This window comes from Loxodonta africana, chromosome 8 (assembly GCF_030014295.1).
Source record: "Loxodonta africana isolate mLoxAfr1 chromosome 8, mLoxAfr1.hap2, whole genome shotgun sequence".
In the NCBI taxonomy this organism is placed as follows: Eukaryota; Metazoa; Chordata; class Mammalia; order Proboscidea; family Elephantidae; genus Loxodonta; species Loxodonta africana.
Window position 1 is genome coordinate 38,536,707 of NC_087349.1, and position 20,750 is coordinate 38,557,456.

The 20,750-nt window shown below is 37.7% G+C and overlaps 1 protein-coding gene across 16 annotated transcripts in view; it reads left to right on the forward strand.

The window, feature by feature from the left end:
* The window catches only part of IMMP2L (inner mitochondrial membrane peptidase subunit 2), a 1,024,913-nt gene that overhangs the window by 717,263 nt on the left and 286,900 nt on the right, over positions 1-20,750 (forward strand). For all 16 annotated transcript variants that reach the window (XM_064289809.1, XM_064289806.1, XM_064289807.1 and 13 more), the window contains one exon: positions 13,476-13,541. In XM_064289809.1, coding sequence (XP_064145879.1) covers positions 13,476-13,541 — 66 coding nt within the window. The remainder of the gene's footprint in view (positions 1-13,475; positions 13,542-20,750) is intronic.

Genomic DNA, 20,750 nt, shown 5'->3' on the forward strand with positions numbered 1-20,750 from the left:
CATCTAAGTGACAAATTATAAGTGAGAAGGATAAATGTCCAAAATATTCAGGGGGTGGTGTTGAAGAAGTCTTTTGGAAGACGTATTGGAAAGGACCTGGAACGTTCCTTGGTTGCTTTAAAGAGTTAGAGGAAGGCGTTTGAGTGCCAGTGAGCAGCCTGGAGGCATGGGCATTGTGCTGGAAAAAGCAAGGCAAACAGATGGTAGTGGTGAGAAAGAACTGGTAAAGGGTGGGGGAGACACGGTATGCATCAGCAAGGCTTTGGGGCTCTAGATTTTAAAATGAAGCTGAATTAGAGGATTTTATAAGTATTTGCTTGATACTGTTATATCTTTTCCAGAAAGGAATTTTATATTAGGGGATAGGGTCAGGTTATTTAAAAGTTTTAGACTGCATTTTGTGATGTTATTTAAGTCAGAACATCTGTCCACGTGGTCAATCCAAAACATCGTACCATTGCTATCAACCCGCTCCAGTGTGGATTACCCTTTGCCGCTGAGTATATTCTGATTCATAGTGACCCTATAGGATAGAGCAGAACTACCCCACAGGGTTTCCAAGGCTGTAATTCTTTATGAAAACAGACTGTCACATCTTTCTTCCTCGGAGCAGTTGGTGGGTTCAAGCTGCCAACCTTTCAGCTAGCGGCTGACAGCTTAACCAGTGTACCACCAGGGCTCCTTCAATGTGTATTACCCACCGAAACTATTAGATCCCTGAAAACATATTTTATGCTGGAGATCTTTCTTAATCACTGGTGTTTGTGCTCATGTCTCTTGGCAAAGTTCCCATATTACAGTGAAATGAAACTCATAAGTTCCTACCATTCAGATGAAGAGTGGTGGGTGGTGAGCATATGTTTCTGAGAATCAGATTTCATTTAAATCAAAGCCTCCTTCATACATTTAACCCACAGGCACATAATACCAGTTGGAAATTATTTCCCTTTATTCTATTTGGCCTCGTTTTACTCCATCAAGGAGGTATTTGAAGACTGAATGGTTCTTATACCTGTGTCTGGAAAAGACTCATTAAGCTTTAGCTGTAGGAACCATATGGCCATCAGGCCCCTTCTGAGTTTCTTCCACACATGAAGATGGGGGTTTGCTCCCATTTTGATTCAGTAATCTACCACTGCTGTTCTAGTTTCGAGGAAAGCTGTTGATCATGTTTGAGCCGTAGAATGGTTTCAGAGCCTGTGAAAAATACAGCTCACGAAGAGCATCAACATGACAGCTGTAGAGATTAAAGTCCATTTTGTGTGTGTACAGAATCAGAGGACCAGTGCTCAGAAACGCAGGCAAGCTTTCTCACATTAATCAATGCCTTTCAACCTAGAATCATAGTGGCTTCCTCTAAGGAACAACATATGTGGACAAACATTTTATGTTTCTATTTTAATTGTATGCCAATTAATTGGCATAAAATTTATAGCCTAGAATAAAAAAGTGGCTCCTCTATGTATCGGCTCGATGGCACTGGTTTTTCTGGTATGCGTATATAGTAAAGCATGATGAACCAAAAGCCTGTTGCCGTTGAGTTAGTTGCGATTCCTGTGACCCCATGTGTTACAGAGTAGAACTGAACTCCATAGGGTTTACTGAGGCAGGTCACCAGAGGTTTTTTCTGCTGTACTGCTGGGTAGGTTTGAACTGCTAATAAAACCAAAAAACAAAACAAAACCGTTGGCCATCGAGTCAATTCCGGCTCATAGCGACCCTATGGGACAGAGTAGAACTGCCCCATAGAGTTTCCAAGGAGCACCTGGTGGATTTGAACTGCCGACCTTTTGGTTAGCAGCCATGGCTATTAACCACAATGCCAACATGGTTAAGAGGAAGGAGTAAATCGTCTGACAAACTGTAGCCTCAACATACTCAATATTTTTACAGAAGGATGCATACCTGAACAAATTTTATAGTTGTTTCTGAGTGTGTACAGTCAACTGAAAAGTAAGAATCCTGAATCTTGTGAAAGGATGTGTCGCAAGTTGAGATATAAATGTGATTTTTGGAAAGGGATTCCTTTAGTAGTCTATATCGAGAACACTAGCAACCAGGAATATTTTGACCTCTAATTTTTCCCACAAAGAATAACACTTTTCCAGGACAACCTAACAAGGGAAGGGACAATCACAGGATTGTAACAACAATGTTGTAACCAAAATTTCTCTGATCCTGAGGCTCTGTTAAATCACCAGAACCCAAATATAGAAGCTAAAAGGATTTTTTAGCAGAGGCTTAGCTAGGGTTTCGCAGGTATTGCACTAGCCTGAGGCATGTGGTGCCACCGAGCAGTTTCTGTTAGCCAAGTACGGCCTGTGGGCATATCTGTGGAAAATGGCACCTATGGCAAGCACTGAAATTGTGCCCCTGTCCAACCATATGATATCCTTCTTTTAGATAACTTTACCATAATATTGGCTTAAAAATACACATCAAGCTCCTTAAACTTTTAATTAACACATTACTGTGCTTCAGGAAGGTTGTTGGGCTGTACTGGGTTAATAGAAGCTGCTCAATGGTGCCACACACCCAGGGCTGGTACAGTACCCCAGATATGCCACTGGTTTTCTACCTTCTGCAACTCTGAAGAGTCATAGGTGCTTCTGTGTTTCCTTTGCTGAATCCTTTGGCACTGTGCTGTCTTCTTCCTTACACGGCTGTGTTTCCTTCTCTCGTCACTGCTCTGAAGCTCTCTGGTTTAGCTTACCCTAATGAAGTAAGCCTTTTTTATCAGTCCTTGGATATATTTTCCCTCTTTTGTTTTCAAGATTCCTTTGCAATCTCTCACAATTCTTTTTAACCCCTTACCTGAGTTTTGCCATTCTCAACTTGTCTCCTGTCACCAAACAATGTTTTTTCTCTGTTACTACAAAACCCTTCTCTCTATTTTATCAGACAGTATACTCTTCCTGCATCTCTGTAGCTCCATGTAATCCATCCAGCAGAGGGAACAAGAAGGGAACACTGGAAGACCTAGAAACAAGCACATACCATTAAGAAATAGAAGTTAGAGATTCAATTTAATCTTAGTGTCATTTCATTTAAAGTGTGATAAACTTTCATGGTGACAAGTTACTGCATTATAAATAGCAGAAAATAAATTGTAGAGAAAAAGCTTCAAATAACTTAGCAACTAGAGCTATGTAAGTGGCTGTTAAGTTGAGCAAGTAAACAGTAACGCTGCCTTCGGAAGTGACCAGTTGCAATGGATTTTGTAAAATCCCAAACCTCCGGTATTCTTTTCTGAAGACAATTTTCTAATACTATTCTTTTTACTACTGGGGCATGAAAGGGGCATATGCAGACTATTCAGTCTACATATTTGGAGACATTTTCAAGATTTCAACATTCTCCAGGAAAGTGAACATTTTAGAGAAATTAGGATAGTTTCAGTGATCATAATAATGTGGACTCTCACCTCTCCCCTCATACACAACCAGTTCAATTTTACTAGGAAATTTTGAATCCAGTAGCACAGTTGAAACATTAATAATGCATGTCACTGCAGCCACTAGAGAGTATTTTAAATTCACAGATATATGCAGTGGAATAGAGAAAATGGAATGGGTACAAATTCTCAGGCCATAAAAATCAGCTGTGCAAAAAATACAACTTTATTTTACCATTATTGAATTTAAATTTCCATATTGCAAGCAAAACTTATTCCTTTCAATTCAAGATAAACTTAAAGGTGAGGCAATTCAAGCAATGTAAGTCCATTTATGGTTCTCCGTCTTGTCAGAGGTGTATATAAGCTTTGGGGAGTTTATAGCATAAGAACATCAAGGGAGAGACCCCCAAATCTCTGTTGGGATCTCCCCAGGCTGGCACCCATTGAAAGGTATGTTGCCCTGGCTGGATCTTAGTGGGAACACCACCTTTCTGCCAGTGCTTTCAGCTGTTGAAATGTTGCCATTCTCATCTAGCTCTTTACAATTTATTGCCTGACCCTGAAATGTGCCATATGGCCATTGTAGTCATGTGGTAAAAGAGCTGGGGTTGGCCGATAAGTTTATACCTCACATTGTTATCTGACCATAGAGAGTTACACTGAAGACCCTCCATCCGTGTTATTTGGAGTGCACAGATCTAATACACTGACAACCGGTCAGTATGGATAGAGGGGCACGTGTGAATTTCACTACTTATGTCCACCCCAAGCACCTGTTAAGCACAATTAGGCTGACTTAGAAAGCTTAATTCACCATAGGTAAAACATTCATTTTTATGTTTATGGGGATAAAAATTGTCTTGTTTTTCAGATATTTGCCTGTTTAGAAGTCAGCTATGGTTGGAACAATGGGTAGTGATTAAATGGCGGCTCCAGGTGAAATGATCACAGATGCTTTTGCTCTCCTTGCCCTACATTTGGCACCTCACAACCTGCAGTATGACTGAGCTTGTGGGAAGCCAGTGAGTGAGGTACATTGGGAACAGGCTGACCCTTGTGCCATTCTTCCAGTAGCATTTTCCAGGTGACTGCAAATACTACTAACACCTTGCATGGGCATCAGCTTAAATTTCCTGATATCAGCTCTTACATGCTAATGTTCATATTGCACTTCAGTGGGTCTGCCTTCTCTGTGCCATATTGATGGATATGGATATGGCTTGATAGGGAAAATACAAACAGCTCCCACCTGGGTTGTGAAATGTGTATTCTTAAAGTCTGCCAGAAACACGTGTCACAGTTTCCCAACCTGACTGAAGCTAAAGTTCCAAAACAGGTTAGCTTAATTGCAGTACTAGAGTTATAGGGCTAGATTGATGGTTTTAATTCCTGTGAGATCAGCTAACTTGGCTCTATTCCATGGCCTATTGCAAAGGAATATTTAGTGAAATAGTGTGGATAGAGGGACAAATTCTGATTTTGCTACTGTGAAAAAAAACTCAAACACTTGTGAGTACGTGTCCTACTGGGAACAGGGTAGTAGAACATCTTCATGAAGGTGCTGGCATGTTGGGAGTTGATATTAAAAAAAAAATAGTCAATATTTATATTTATTTTAAATATTCATCTCCATTTCTACAGATACGTTCAGCTTTAAGCATATTCAGTGTATGAAAACCCAGGCTTAGAAAATAAATAAATTAGAAAATGTACTTTTCATGACCAAAAGATTCCTTATAGGTCAGAGTATTTCTTTAAAGTGCATCTGAAATTATGCCTCTCTCTCCCCCCATACATATCCCCTGTTTCTCTTTCTCTAAAAATATGTGTATATATATGTTGGTATATATATATATACACACACACACACACACACATACTATATATGTGTTATATGTATTATATAAACCCAGTGCCGTCATATGTGATATATATTAATTTACATAGCCTATTTTAGACATCCAGGTGTAATTGTAATTATGTCCAATACCGGAAGACTGCACTATCATATGTTTTTAACTAACCGAATTAATGAACATCAGTGGAAATTAGCTCATTGTTATGATTGTACTAAATTCCTTAGATTTTTCACAGATAAGAGAAGGTGCTTGTTTCTCAGAGTCAGAATCACTCAACTGCAGTGCGATTTCAGGTCTTCTCAATTACAGAAGTTAGAGTCATAATACACATTTGATTGATTTTACATACTCAAGGCTGATTTACTAATAAGACCAGTTGTCACTATTTGCTTATTAAATTTTTTCTGTCTTCTAGTCACAGTCAATGAAAATCAAACAACCCTTAAATTTAACCAAGAAATTTTTTTTTTATCCATTAAAAAAAAAAATAGGCAGCTGTTTAATTCTCTAGAGGTTGTACATTTGCTGGTTCATCAGTATGTACTATTAAAATGCTTTTACTGTGTGAGGCATTGCAGAAGATTAATCTGAGACATAAACTTGTGGTCCCTGCTGCCATATCCTTAGGTCATTAGAAGCTTGACTAGAGTCTCTCAGGTGCCTTGAAAGCTTCCACTCTTGCTGCCCTGTAGCCTGATTCAGGCAGAGTGCTTTGAGAGAATGCCCAAGTAGATAAACCATCTAGCATATTGTTATGATTTCCTTCCTTACCCGAACCCCACCCCACAAAATAAGCTTACCTATAAGCAGTGTTCCCAATGCTCTGAAATTTTACTCACTTCTCATTAAAATTTTCTATATACCTGACAACGCTCAGTTCCTGCCCGGTGGTGCCTTTCCCAGGATCTCCCCTTCTTCCAAGACCTGCTCCCTTTCCAAAAAATAAGGTATAGAAGACAAATTTGAAAATTAACTTGGGCTGCCACGTCATCTGTAAGTCAGTTTACTGATATTGAGGCCCTTGGATAGGAACATTTTTTGACATATCAGGACAAAAATGTCTGTTAGGGACTAGGTATCCTTATACCATTTTCTGAAAGTGCATCTGAAACTATAAGCTTGGGAGGATTTCAATAATGAACCCAAAAGGCAACAAAAGTCTGCAGCTTCTTTTGCTTATGTTTAAAAGATTCACCATCAAATAAAGATACGTCTGCAAGGGGGGGAAATCTAGCTTGTAGCTGAAGTACCGACTTAGTAAAATGTTTTGAAAGTACTAATTAATAAAACCGTATTGAATTTTTCAGAGGAATCATTCCAAAAGGGGGTGAGTGCACAGAGCTCACACTACTGATAACGAAGCAAGTGTGCAAAATCAAACACTGAGAATTACTCATTTGTATCTTCATTTTTCAGATAATACCCATTTAATTTAAAACTAACTTATGCCTTTTCAATATGAATACCATTATATTCATTTTTAGTGTGTCTTTAGTTAACTATGTAATAAATTTAAAAATGCTTTTTCTCGCCCTTCAGTGCAACAGAATCTGAAAATTCTTTTATTAGAGGTTTTTTTTTTTTTTTTTTTAAATAAACTGTGTGAGAAAAGAGACGACTGTAACCATGTGCTTGGGTTGGGCCCCGTTAATTGATCTCTTTCATGAATTTAAGAGCGGATGACCCTAAAATTTACTTAGTATCTACTATGTGATGGAGTACCCACGAGAGCTTTCTCACACGTTCTCTCGTGAGTTGTGTGATACTTGAAGTGAGGTGGAAAAAATCTTCAAGAGGTCTCAAAATCAGCACTAGACATTGTGAAACAAGCTGGTGAGATTGTAGCCAAGTTCTCAGCATCCACAACAGCAATTTCTCAGATCCAGTGGGGTTTTTTTTATGTAAGAATGTGGGCCTAGAGTTGCCAGAACCTTCTATTTTTTCAAGAGGAACAAGAAATTTGAATTTTTATGTGAAGTCTCCTGTTTTTGTGGCCAGTTCAAGATAAAAAAAAAAAAATATGTAAAATATTAAAACAATAATAATAATGCATGGGCCAAACCAAACACTTCTACAAGCCAGATTTGATTGCCAGGCTCCTGACTGAGGACTCCTGATGTAGCCTTGTTGTTGTTAGTTACTGTCGAGTCAGTTCTGACTCATGGCAACCCCATGCGTGCAGAGTGGAACTGTTCCATAGGGTTTTCATGGTTGTGATCTTTTGGAAGCAGAGCACAAAGCCTGTCTTCCGAGACACCTCTGGGTCGGTTTGAACTGCCAACGTTTCGTCTAGTAGTCAAGCATGTAATCATTCGTAACACCCAGGGACTCCTTGATGTAACTTACCTCTCTGAAAATGAGACTCAGATTGGTTACATAGCTTGCCCATAGTTAGCTGCTGTCTTGTAGCAGAGATGTAAGAGGGACAGCAAATTCTCTTTCCTTTGTATTTGCAGGGCAGCACAAGGAGGACCCACCACACGGTCACAGAAGGGGGAGGCACTTAAGCTGTAGAAAATGAGTTAAAAGTTGCAGGAAAATATTAGATACATTTGTAGGCCCTTTGTAGCACTGATCATCTGTGTAAACTTTGTCAAACCCAGGAAATATTTTCCAGAAAGTGGGGAGGCTATAGTTTGATATGACTTCTTATAGCCATGTTGCAGGGACTCGTTCTAGTTCGTATTTTGATGATTAAAACAGCAGCAGTTTATTCTTTATTATGAAGATGTAAAGTTATATGGTTAATGCATGTTTACCCTTTAGGAAAGTGAAATATAGCCTATCTAATATAAGCCATCCCCATATTATTAGTTCTTACTTTTACCTTATTTACTTTAATGAAGAGTTCAAATTTCGACCCTACTGGGATACCAGTGCAGTACTAGTTGTCGTCAAGTTGGTTCTGACTTGTAGAGACCCCATGTGTGTCAGAATAGAACTGTGCTTCATAGGGTTTTCAATAGCTGATTTTTCAAAACTAGATTGCCAGGCCTTTCTTCCAAGGGGTCTCTGGGTGGACTTGAGTTTTCGGCCTTTCAGCTGGCAGCCAAATGTGTTTATTGTCTGTACCCACCAGGACCTCCTTCACTGGGAGATATGAATTTAATTATGTATTTGAGAGATCAGTGCTTATATTAGACTGTTGCTAAGGTGATTTTTATTTCTGAATTTAGTTCTATGATAATCTGGATCAATGCTGAACCGTGTAAATATAAAAATGTATACTAGCCACAGAGGAAGGTTTTAGAAATGTACTGTAAAGGGAAGAAGAGCAAGAGTGCCTAGACCCAGGGTTAAGGTATATGTGTGATGTCAGGATGGGGCGGGAGTCAAGAACAGAGAAGATGGGACACAAGCTAATCTCCCCATCCCCACAAACACTAGGGGGGGATCTCTGAGGTACTTCAAAGTACATTTTCACTGCTCCAGACAATCAAAATTATGACTTGTTAGAAATATAAAAGAACATGAGACCAGTAACAGAGATTATGAGACCTAAAGCCTGGCTCTCTTTGGCCTGGCATGGGGTAAAATGGCAACATTTCTACCAAGATAACCAAAAAAAAAAAAAGCAAACCCGTTGCCATTGAGTTGATTCTGACTTGTAGCAACCCTATAGGACAGAGTAGAACTGCCCTGTAGAGTTTCCAAGGAAGTAAAATTCAAGAAGAGCACTGAATGTCGTCTTAGGTAAATCCTATCATCAGGATTATTCCAGATCCTGTTCCCCACTCCACAACCATCCTGAATAGAGACATATTCTGCCACACAAAGGGATCCATGGTGATCTCTGCAGCACAGAGACAATTCTAGGCTCCTTGTCCAAGCCTTTGGAACAGCCTTGCCTAATTAAGTCACAGGCATAAAACAGAATTTTTAAAACCCAGGTCTCAGAAATAAATAATGTAAAACATTGCTTACTATGAAAATGCTAAAATTGCAAATTTAAGTGTAAATTTTAGTATTCATTGGGTAGTATGCACTGTATTCCTCAAGTAAGGCATCATACTTCACTTGTTATTTTTCACGTTTTCTAGCAGATAGCGCATGTGGCCAAGAAAATTAAGACAAAGGGAAGTTCAATAACTTTCACACTGTAAATCCATAATAGCTCTTGTACCACTTTTACTTACATCAAAGTAATGCGTTCAACATCCTAATGACTAAAATATAGATAGAGATTTTGAGCAGTAATGAGATTAATGCTAGTAATAGCATTTTTTCAATTTTGAATCATTTGATTAGAGTCATAAGTTTAATATTACATTAAAATTTATAGATATATTTGAAGTAGTAATTCATGAGACTCTAATTATATAGATAGCTCACTTTGCAAATTCTATTTTGTCTCATGACCTTAAAATATAGATTATTTTAAAATACAAAATGTTTTTCAAGTTTCTCAAAAGCTTTAAGGTTGTTGGCATAAAATTTTATTTATGTTTTATAAGGGTTGCTTTTCATATCATTTCATTAACATGAACCCCACCTCAATATTAAGTGGGAGAATTAGCTCAGATCTTACCCCTGTCTTAGGGCTTATTTTCTCAGGTAACGTCACATGACACAAACAGGTGCCATTTGCCGATGGGCTTCCCGGTAATCTGGACCAAAAATCCAGGCACGTGAGCTTTTAATACATACAGAGCTTTTTTTTTTCTTTTTCTTTTTCGTTTTGATTAATACCCTTCCTGGTCCTATCCCAGTACCAATGCCTGTACATTTTCCCCCTGTAATTACACATAGTAATTTACACACAAAAAAATGCAGGTGGTATTTTCTAAATTGCAATTTTCCATTCACACATTCTCTTGGTATTTCTACATCGTTGAGTATTCTTCTGTAGCATTTTTAATGACTGGGAAGTATTTCATTATGTAGATGGGCTGTAATTTATTTAGCCTACTTCCTGTTGATTTTTTTTCTCTTTTCTTTTTTATGGGTAACACTGCTTTGAACATCCATGTAGCTAAAATTTTACATGCACCCATAAATCATTTCATTAAGATAAATACCTAAAAAGTAATTGTTATATTAAAGAGAATATAAAATCTTGAGATTGCCTTACAGAAAGGAATGTTATATGGCCTCAAACCTTATATGTAGAGTACCCATATCCCCAACCCTCAGCAATCTGTATTATTACATTATTATTGTTATTTTATATATGCCAGTATAATAGGAAAGTGATATCACATTGTTTTGTATGCAGTTTTTGGTGGCCACTGTGGTTGAATTGTTTTATGCATTTCCAGTCACTTAAACAGGGAGACTTGGGAAGGGTACTTTCTAAGTAGCCCTGCACAGATGACAAGAATTCTGTCAGCTTGACTATGCCCAGAACCCTCACTTTGGCTGTATATAAATGACATTAAAGCCATATAAATGTAAATGTTTAGTCAATCCAATGAAAGGGAGGGTCAGGCAAAAACTCAGATCAAACTTCCTTTTAAAATAAACAACATTTGACATTAATTTACTGAAAAACTGTGGAATTGTCATTAGTAGATGCAACTGGTTTAGATGATTTCATTTTCTCTTCACAATATGTTGTGAAATATAAATCTCTTTGAAACTACATTTTTTCTAAGTATAACATTTTCAATATATTTAGTCTTTTCAGTTTTTGTGCATTTACCTTCCTGTCTTGGTCATCTAGTGCTGCTATAACAGAAATACCACAAGTGGATGGGTTAAAGAGAAATTTGTTCTCTCACAGCCTGGTAGGCTTACAAGTTCAAATTCACGGCATCAGCTCCAAGGGAAGGCTTTCTCCATCAGCTCTGGAGGAAGGTCCATGTCATTAATCTTCCTTTGATCTAGGAGCTTCTCCACACAGGAACCTCAGGTCCAAAGGACATCCTCTGCTCCCTGCACTGCTTTCTTAGTGGTATGAGGTCCGCCTGTCTCTCTGCTCACTTCTCTTTTATATTTCAAATGCTATTGGCTTAAGACACTATCTAATCTTATAGACCTCATCAATATAACTGCCACTAATCTATCTCATTACATTATAGTGATAGGATTTACAACATATAGGGAAATCATATCAGAAGGCAAAATGGTAGATGATCACACAATACTGGGAATCATGACCTAGCCAAGTTGACAGATATTTTGGGGGGACACGATTCAATCCATGACACTTCTTTATAATTTTATTCAAAAGGTAATGTAACCTGAGTTAAAATTTTTATCTATGCTAGATTTTCAAATACATATTGTATTTATATATGTAATATTTTTTTAGATGGGTCTGTTCGATCATAAGACTTAAGATGTTGGCAGAAAATTTACCTTATTGAGTTATCCAGTGATGTGTAACAAATTAGTTCTAAATTTAGCAATTTACGACAACAAACATTTATCTCACCCATTTTCTGAGGATTCAGGGTCTCTCATGAGGTTGCAGTCAGGCCAGGGCTTCATTCTCTGAAGATTTGCCTGTAGCTGAAGGATCTGCCTCTAGACTCACATGGGTGTTAGCGGGCTCAGTTCTCCACCACATGGGCCTCTCTTTAGGACTTCTCACAACATAGCTTGCCTCCACTGTGAGTGGTCCGAGAGAGAGAGAGAGAGAGCATATGAACCCAAGGTCTTTTTATAACCTAATCTTGAAAGTGATTTATCGTGACTTTTACTATACTCTATTTAGCCCACAGACCAATCTTGTTACAGTGTGGGAGAGAAATGCCCAAGGGTGTGAATACCAGAAGGTAGAGATTTATTCAGAGCAAATAGAATGATCTCAAGTAAACATTTACCATAATGTTGTTGTTATTAGGCGCCCTCGAGTCGGTCCTGACTCATAGTGACCCCACGTACAACAGAACAAAACACCACCTATTCTCATGCCATCCCAATTGCTGCTGTGTTTGAGCCCACTGTTGCAGCCAATGTGTCAATCCATCTTGAAGAAGGTCGTCCACTTTTTTGCTAACTCTCTTCTTTATCAAGCTGCTATCCTTCTCCAGGGACTGGTCACTCCTGAAAACATGTCCAAAGGCAAGAAGAAGTCTTGCCATCCTAGTTTGTAAGGAGCATTTTGGCTATACTTCTTTCAAGACAGATTTGTTTGCCCTTCTGCCAGTCCATGGAATATTCAGTATTCTTCACCAACATCATAATTTAAATGCATCCATTCTTCTTTAATCTTCCTTATTTCTCCATCAGTTAGTGCTTCAAGTCCTTTTCACTTTCAGCAAGCAAGGTTGTGTCATCTGTATATCACAGGTTTAGGCATTAGGTTAAGGCATCCGACTGTGTAGATCATAACAAATTATGGGTAACATCGCAAAGAGTGGTAATTCCAGAACACTTTATTGAGCTTATGCAGAATCTGTACAAACACCAAAAGGCAATCATTTGAACAGAACAAGGGGATACTGAAAATCAGGAAAGGTGTGTGTCAGGGTTATATCCTTTCACCGTACTTCTTCAATCTGTGTGCTTGGCAACTAATCAGAGAAGATGGATTATATGAAGAGGAATGTGGCCTCAGGATTACCATAATAAAGTAGTTTAAGTAAATACTGTCTGTGTTAAGTATACTTTAACCTATCAATTTCTTTTAACTGTCAATAGCTCTGTTTAAGCATTCTGTATTACATAATCTTCCCATGGCTTTCCCTTATAAGGTACTTTAAATAATTCTAATTCTTCATTAAGACAAAGTTTTCATCTTCAGTGTTTTCTTGAGAATTTAAATCAAACTTCGAATTTAAGTCAAACTTCTCTGTTTAAATAAAAATAAGAAATTATAAGTATGTTATCATAAAGAAATGTGTAATCACTTCCTTGTGTCTGAATTACCTTTACTATAAATACTTACTTTTAATAATAAAATGTCCATTTATTATTTTTTTAATTTCTGTACACTTTCAGCATAGCTTCTTTTCTCCCAGAGATTTAAAATGAGAATTACTTCAACTGTAGCTTCATATCACTTGAGAACTAAGTTGGATTGATGCCATGCCATGAGTGCGATGGATTTACTTATCTCATTGTACTGGAGAAAGATGTGGCAGTCTGCTTCCATAAAGATTTACAGCCTTGGAAACCGTGTGGGGCAATACTACTCTAGCCTATACGGTCGCTATAGTTGGAATTGACTCGATGGCAGTGGGCTTGGTTTGGTATTTTGTTGTACAATTTGTTTTGTTTTCTTAAAACAACAGACACATAATTGATTATATAACTTTTTCCTATTATACTAGGTCCCCCAAAAACCCAGAACAGAAGATTATCAAGAGAGTGATTGCTCTTGAAGGAGACATTGTGAGGTAAGTACTTGAGCTGTTATTTTGAAATCAAGTTTGAAATATCTATGCTTTGTTCAGTTTTAAAGCACCTTACTTAGAAAGTACATCTCAATTCAAAGAGGACCAAAGCTTTGGAGACATTCCAAATGAGCTGGTCCATCTTTAGCAACCTTTATCAACCACGTCAGGACAGAAGGCATATATTCTATAATTGTGGCGCACAGAGAAATAAATATTAATCAAACTGAAATTAACCACGTTCTCTAAAATAACCATTAAATCATTATTTTTGAAATACTAAAATTAGCATGATTTTTAAAAATTATACCAAGGTTCATTTGAGAAAAATTCAGAACATGTCATTATTTTATAAACAAATACGACAACTGTGGGAGAAGCCTTTTACAGTCATCAATATTAGTAAAAGCGGAAAGGATGTGGAATGTAGCATCTGGATCAGTTCCAAAGTAGTAGCTTTAGAAAATAGCATTGTAACAATCAGATGTTTTAACAACATGTAGTTGTTCTTCATTCTACATGCTGATGAATCTAGAGGAGTGTTTGAGATTCAGCAGGTTAGTATTGGCGTGGCATAATAAGTCTCATTTTGATCGCTTTTTAAAAATAAGTTGTAGCCAGCCTTATGCAGTGTGGGAGCCAAATGTTTTTGAAAACTCTATTCAGAAAGCTTTCCTCTCCATTTTCCCAAGAAGCTTGATCTGAAAGTACTTTGTGTTGATGACAGTAGAGATTAACCAACCCCACTAAAATGAACCTCAATCAGTTTTAGAGCAGAATCGAGGCCATCTGTTGTCAAAGGATGGCCCGAGGAACCCTGGGGGGTCGCCAAGGCCCTTTCAGGGGTTCTGGGAGACCAAAACTGTTTCCTAATAGTACTGATGTTATTTGCCTTTTTCTCTTTCATTCTCTCATGACTGTATGGTGAAGTTTTTCAGAAATCCTATGACAAATGCCTGAGATGAATACAGGGTTGTTGCTTTTTTTGGTAAATGTGAATACAACATTGAGTTGACAGAGAGAGCGTTAATGGTGCAGGGTTGAGTTTAGGGGAAAAGGGGTTGGGTGATACATAAGTTTACACCCACCTTTTTTCCCCACTGCTGCAGCCACGTGTGTAAAGACTGGCTTCTGTGCTGTAAACTGACACCTGGGACATATGTCACCGTCTGTCCCCCTTCACTACACTTTGAAAAACATGAAGAACAGAGCTGTCAGGGCTTAAGACTTTTCCACTGAGTGGCCTCTAAAACTCATTAGATAATTGATTAGAAAAAAATCATTTTTAGTGCTTGATGTTTTTAGAGAATATTAAAAATATCTTTCACTTGAAACTTTGGTCCCTAAGGATCCTGTATTTTAAATAAGTATTTAAATATATTCCTACGATTTTTTTTTTCTTTCCTAACAGTGCTGGAAAATGTTAAGAAATATTTAGTAATAGAATATTATTTACTGCTATTTTACTTTTCTCAGTAATCCATTTTTTTAAAATGCCAGAAGATATAGAAAAAGATTGTAAAACTATGCTGTGTGCTGTATGTTCCCTAACTTGTATCAAGCAGGGTGCTTTGGTTTGTGATGGGGACCTTCTAAGTCCCACCTATACCTTAGATAATTGTGAATTACCTAGTAGGAAAACTAAGCACAAATGCAGATTGTAATTTTTTTTTTTTTTTTTCTTGAACTATTTCATAAAATGGAGCCCTGATGGAGTAGTGGTTAAGAGCTTGGTACCTAACCAAAAGGTCGGCAGTTCAAATCCACCATCTGCTCCTTGAAAAGCCTATGGTGCAGTTCTGTCCTGTCCTAAAGGGTCACTATGAGTCAGAACTGACACAATGGCACCTAATAATAACAATTTCATGAAATGATCAAAGAAAAAAATACGACTTTTTAGTATATTTATTGTAGGGTTTAAAGATTCCTGGTGGCACAACAGTTAACCACTTGGCTTCTAAGTAAGAGATTGGCAGTTTCACCCCACCCAGCAGCTCTGCAGGAGGAAGACCTGGAGATCTGCTCCTGTAAAGATTGCAGTCTAGAAAGCCCTATGGGGCAGCTCTACTCTGTCACATGGGGTCGCTATGAGTCCAAAATCAATTTGACAGCCCCTATCAACTTTTTTTTATCAACTTTATCAACCACAACAATTATAATGTTAGGTAGTATTTTTATTTTGAATTACACCCAATTGGAGAGTAGAGAAGGAACTGTAATCTTGTTAGAGTTTGTTGTTGTTAGGTGCTGTAGAGTCGGTTCCAACCCGTAGTGACCCTACGTACAACAGAACGAAACACTGCCCAGTGCTGCACCATCCTCACAATCCTTGCTCTGTTTGAGCCCATTGTTGCAGTCACTGTGTCAGTCCATCTCATGGGAGGTCTCCCTCTTTTTCGCTGGCCATGTACCAAGCATGATGTTCTTCTCCAGAGACTGGTCCCTCCTGATAACATGCCCGAAGTACATGAGATGAGTTCTTACCATCCTTTCTTCTAAGGAGCATTCTGGCTGTACTTCTTCCAAGATGGATTTGTGTGTTCTTCTGGCAGTCCATGGTATATTCAATATTCTTTGCCATCATCATAATTCAAAGGCATCAATTCTTCAGTTTTTTTTTAATTTATTGTCCAGCTTTCACATGCATATGAGTCAATTGAAAACACCACAGCTTGGATCAGGCACACCTTAGTTCGAAAAGTGGTATCTTTGCTTTTTAACAGTTTAAAGAGGTCTTTTGCATCAGATTTGCCTAATACAATGCATCTTTTGATTTCTTGGCTGCTGCATCCCTGGGTGTTGATTGTGGAGTAAAATGAAATCCATGATAACTTCAATCTTTCCTCCGTTTATCAGAATGTTGCTTATTGGTTCAGTTGTGAGGAGTTTTGTTTTCTTTATGTTGAGGTGTAATCCATACTGAAGGCTGTAGTCTTTGATCTTCATCACTAAGTCCTTCAAGTCCTCTTCATTTTTAGCAAGCAAAGGTGTGTCATCTGCATATCTCAGGTTGTCAATAAGTCTTCCTCCAATCCTGATGTCCCGTTCTTCTTCATATAGTCTAGGTTCTTGGATTGTTTGCTCAGCATTCTTTATTCTCAAAATTATTTATTGCTCATGATTCAGAATTTACTCAATGACAGTGGTTTTGGTTTTTGGTTTAGGGGTAATTAACTAGCCTTTTAGTATTTTTTTTTTAGTTACAGAAATAACACATGCTTGTAAAATTTAAACAATTATAATGACATAATGAGCATCCTTGCCCATGTACCCTTGTACACATGTATATTTATTTTTGTAGACTAAAATATGCAGTGTCCACTCACTTTTTCCAGCTCTCAGGTTTCTTCGAACTCTACTTTTCCTACTAAAAGTGTTTGCTGACCTCCAGTGGGGACTTGTGTAATGATGAAAGGTGAAAGAAACATTTATTGAAGCAGAATAGCTGGAGTATCAGTCTTAAATGTGAGGTAGTGCATCCAGGAAGTGTTATTGGGTAAATTTTTTTTCTGTTTTTGCTTTTTTACAGGTAGATAAGCCTTGTAAGCATGTTTATGGTTTCCTTGTGATAGTTAGGGAGCCCTGGTGGGTTTGATGTGTGTGTGTGTGTTGCAATACATCCTCTCACCTGTGACCTGTGGAACAGATGGGTACCCACTAATCCTGGCACCCTCAAACCCCTTGAGGTTTGTGGGAACCATGTATTCCCAAATAATATTTCTCAAAATCCGTATTACCACCCCAAAATTTAAACACACTTCATGACTTAGCGTGCTTCCATTACTGAAAACACATGGTATCAAAAAAAAAAAAAAATTCAAAGCAGAAAGTAATAGGATTTTCTGCTATGCTAATAGGGTTATGGAGCCCTAGTGGTACAGTGGTTAGGAGTTACAGCTGCTAACCAAAAGGTTGGCAGTTCAAATCCACCAGCTACTCAATGGAAACCCTACTCTGTCCTATAGGACCACTATGAGTCAGAATAGACTAGACAGCAGTAGGCTTCCTTTTGATTTTAATAGGGCTATACTGACAAATTTTCCTTCTAAGAGGGTTTATATTTACATTCTTATCAACTCTGCACTAAATACCCTTTTCAGAGGAAGTTGATTTAAAGATCACGTGCAATGGGAACTTGGATACTTCAGATTCAGAAATCAAAACAACCAAATTTTGAAATTCATTTTAGATGATCTGTTTATATTTCATTTAATCAATTCACTGACAGTGTAGGCCTTAGTATCGTTCATCTAATGAGAACGAATCTAAACACTGGAGAAACAGAAGTAAACAAAATAGATTAGGTCTATGTTCTCATGAAGCCTACATGCTAGTGGTTGGAAACAGACAGCAAACAAACAAATATATAAGCCAACACATAATTCAGTGCCATGAGTGAGAAGTGGTATGAAGAAAAATAAAGTAGAAAAGGGGATTTAGGGTGATAGCGGGATTCTAGGGGTGCTATTTGTTGAGGATCTCTCTAACGAGAAGCTATTGAGCACGATCTTCATTAAGGGAGGGAAGGAGCCATGCTAGTATTTGTGGAAGAGCATTCTAGAACAAAGAACAAATACAACTTAAGGCAGATATATATTAGGTAAGTTTACAGAATTAAAAGAAGCCAGCATAATTGGACCTCATTATGCTTACATAGTTGAACTGAAGGAGGGAGATTGAGTTAGAAGATTGCATCCAAGAGGTTTTTCAAGGCCTCATAAGTCATAGTAAGAATTTCAAATTTTGTTTTAGTGGAATGGGCTTTGAGCCATGGAGTGATATGATATGATTGACATCTTGAAAGGATCATCTACCTGCTGTGTGGAGAATAGACTAAAAGGGGCAATCTGACCCAAGGAGCTAGTCAAAGTATTTTTCTCTTGAGAGAATAATATCTAGTGTCTTCCAAAGGCAGTTAACTGTTCATGTTTATGACATAAATGATGACTGCTTTGACTTGTTATTTCAGAATGACCCATATAAAAGTAGTTATGCTATTTGTAATCACCATCATTATGATTATATTGACAAGATGAAAAGTAGAGTTGAAATATTTGTTCAGAAAATTCAGCTAAAAACTTCTAAGATTGCAAAAGAGGGAACTTCTGGGGGGTTGAACTTTCTATCTTGATGTCAACATTGATTAAAATCACAAGGCAATTGCTTTATTCTCTGTGTTGCTTCACTAAGAAATACTCATTTTCGTAATGTTAATCCAAATGGGTACGCTTATCTATAACACTGAACAGTGAAAAGCTAATGAAAGTAATATTTAGACAGGCCCATTAGTTCCACCAAAATATTTCTCATAGTTATTTGCTTTTTCTTCTTAATTTGTTATGACTCACACAGAAACACCACTTTAGAAAAGCATAAAATGAATATGAAACATTAAACTGTGGCAATTCAATGTGAATCAACCACAGCTGAAATTTCTAAGGCATCAACCTTTTTTTTTTACCAGGACACTTGTATTTCTGTTCCGCAGATCTTCTCTGCCCCATTGGAAATGAAGCTCACTATCTTTTCTCTTACTCGGTGAAATATACTTTACAGAGCTTTGGAATCTGTGGTTCCATCTAGTTAGCAACGTCAGTGTAGTAAGTGCATGAAGTCTTTTTAGTTCCCAGTGGAGAGGATGACCATATAATAGCGCTGAAACTAGGACACTTTTGACGGTGAAAGAGGATGATATGAATTGTTGTTCATGTTGTTAGTTGCCTTTGAGTCGATTCTGACTGTTGAAGACCTCGTATGTGTAGAGTAGAATTGCTCCACAGGGTTTCCAAGGCTGTGACCTTTCGGAAGCAGATCACCAGGCCCGTCTTCCGATGCACCTCTAGGTAGGTTTGAACCACCAACCCTTTAGCTAGTAGTAGAGCAGTTAACCATTTATGCCACCCAGCCACCAGCTACTAATTATTACATTGAGATAATCAGCACAAACTGGACTGCCAAAACCAGTTGAAACAAATGGCCATCCTACCAGTGAACTGTAATCAGCTTTATAATCCACTTCACATAATTTGATTTTGCTTAGTGTGGTCCTCCTTGTTCAGGAGAATTCTGAGAAGAGTTCATAAAAAACAGAATCACCTCCTGACCTCAGGGAGCAGTTAGAGTAGGGCATAGGGCAGGACCAGTGGTGCTGTGAAGAAGTGGGTCCTGCCCACAGCATAGTCATTTTTGTGCTGATACATACAGTGTTTAACATGTACTGACATTGCAAAGTAGTCTGAGGTGGAGAATCATGAGATTTGTCTCATCGCAAAATATTTAGCAATAATTATTCTTAAAGGCTAGAGACTATATTGTAAAATGTCAAAACACCCTAATTTATTAAAAATACCTTTTTGGTGTCAGCAAAAAAAACAAACAAACTACTAAATCACTAGAAATTAAACATTTTAAAGCCTGTTGATTTTAAATGTACTATTGAAGATACGCAAATCAATATTAGCCTATCACAGACGGTTGAGTCATATTATGTTCCAGCAAAGGATGCAACTTTACAGGAAGAAAAACGCAGCTAAATTGAGTTTTCCCCAGTAAAACTACAAATGATACTTGTTTAATATAGCATCTTTTTTTATGGCTGGTTCAGTAGCTCTGAATAATAGAAGCTTTGCCACGTACTGTATTACTTTGTCAAAGTACTTAATTCTCTAAGCCCCACTTTCTTTGACTGTAAAATATAAATTATAGTAGTACATACTTCATAGAGCTGTCTTGAGGAGTACATGAAATAATGAATATAATTTGGTTAGCATGGTACCTGGCACATAAGTATGTGTTCAGTAAATATTAGATGGAAACCCTGGTGGCATAGTGGTTAAGTGCTACAGCTGCTAACCAAAAGGTCAGCAGTTCAAATCCATCAGGCGCTCCTTGGAACGTGGGACTGTTCTACTCTGTCCTATAGGGTCGCTATGAGTTGGAATCGACTCGACGGCAATGGGTTTGGTTTTGGGTTTAAATATTAGATATTATTATTAATGTAGTGATGTAAAAAAAAAATTTTTTTAACCATTTTTTAATGAGTATCTTGAGTATTGACTGTATTCTAGACCTGTGCTGGTTTCTAAAGATATAAATATTAAAATCCATAGATAGTTCTGGCCCTTATGAAGTTAATAAAAAAAATAGTCTGATGGAAAGATGGGTAACAAACAAGATACATTACAACAAGAGAGTTTTGATTATGGAGATGTG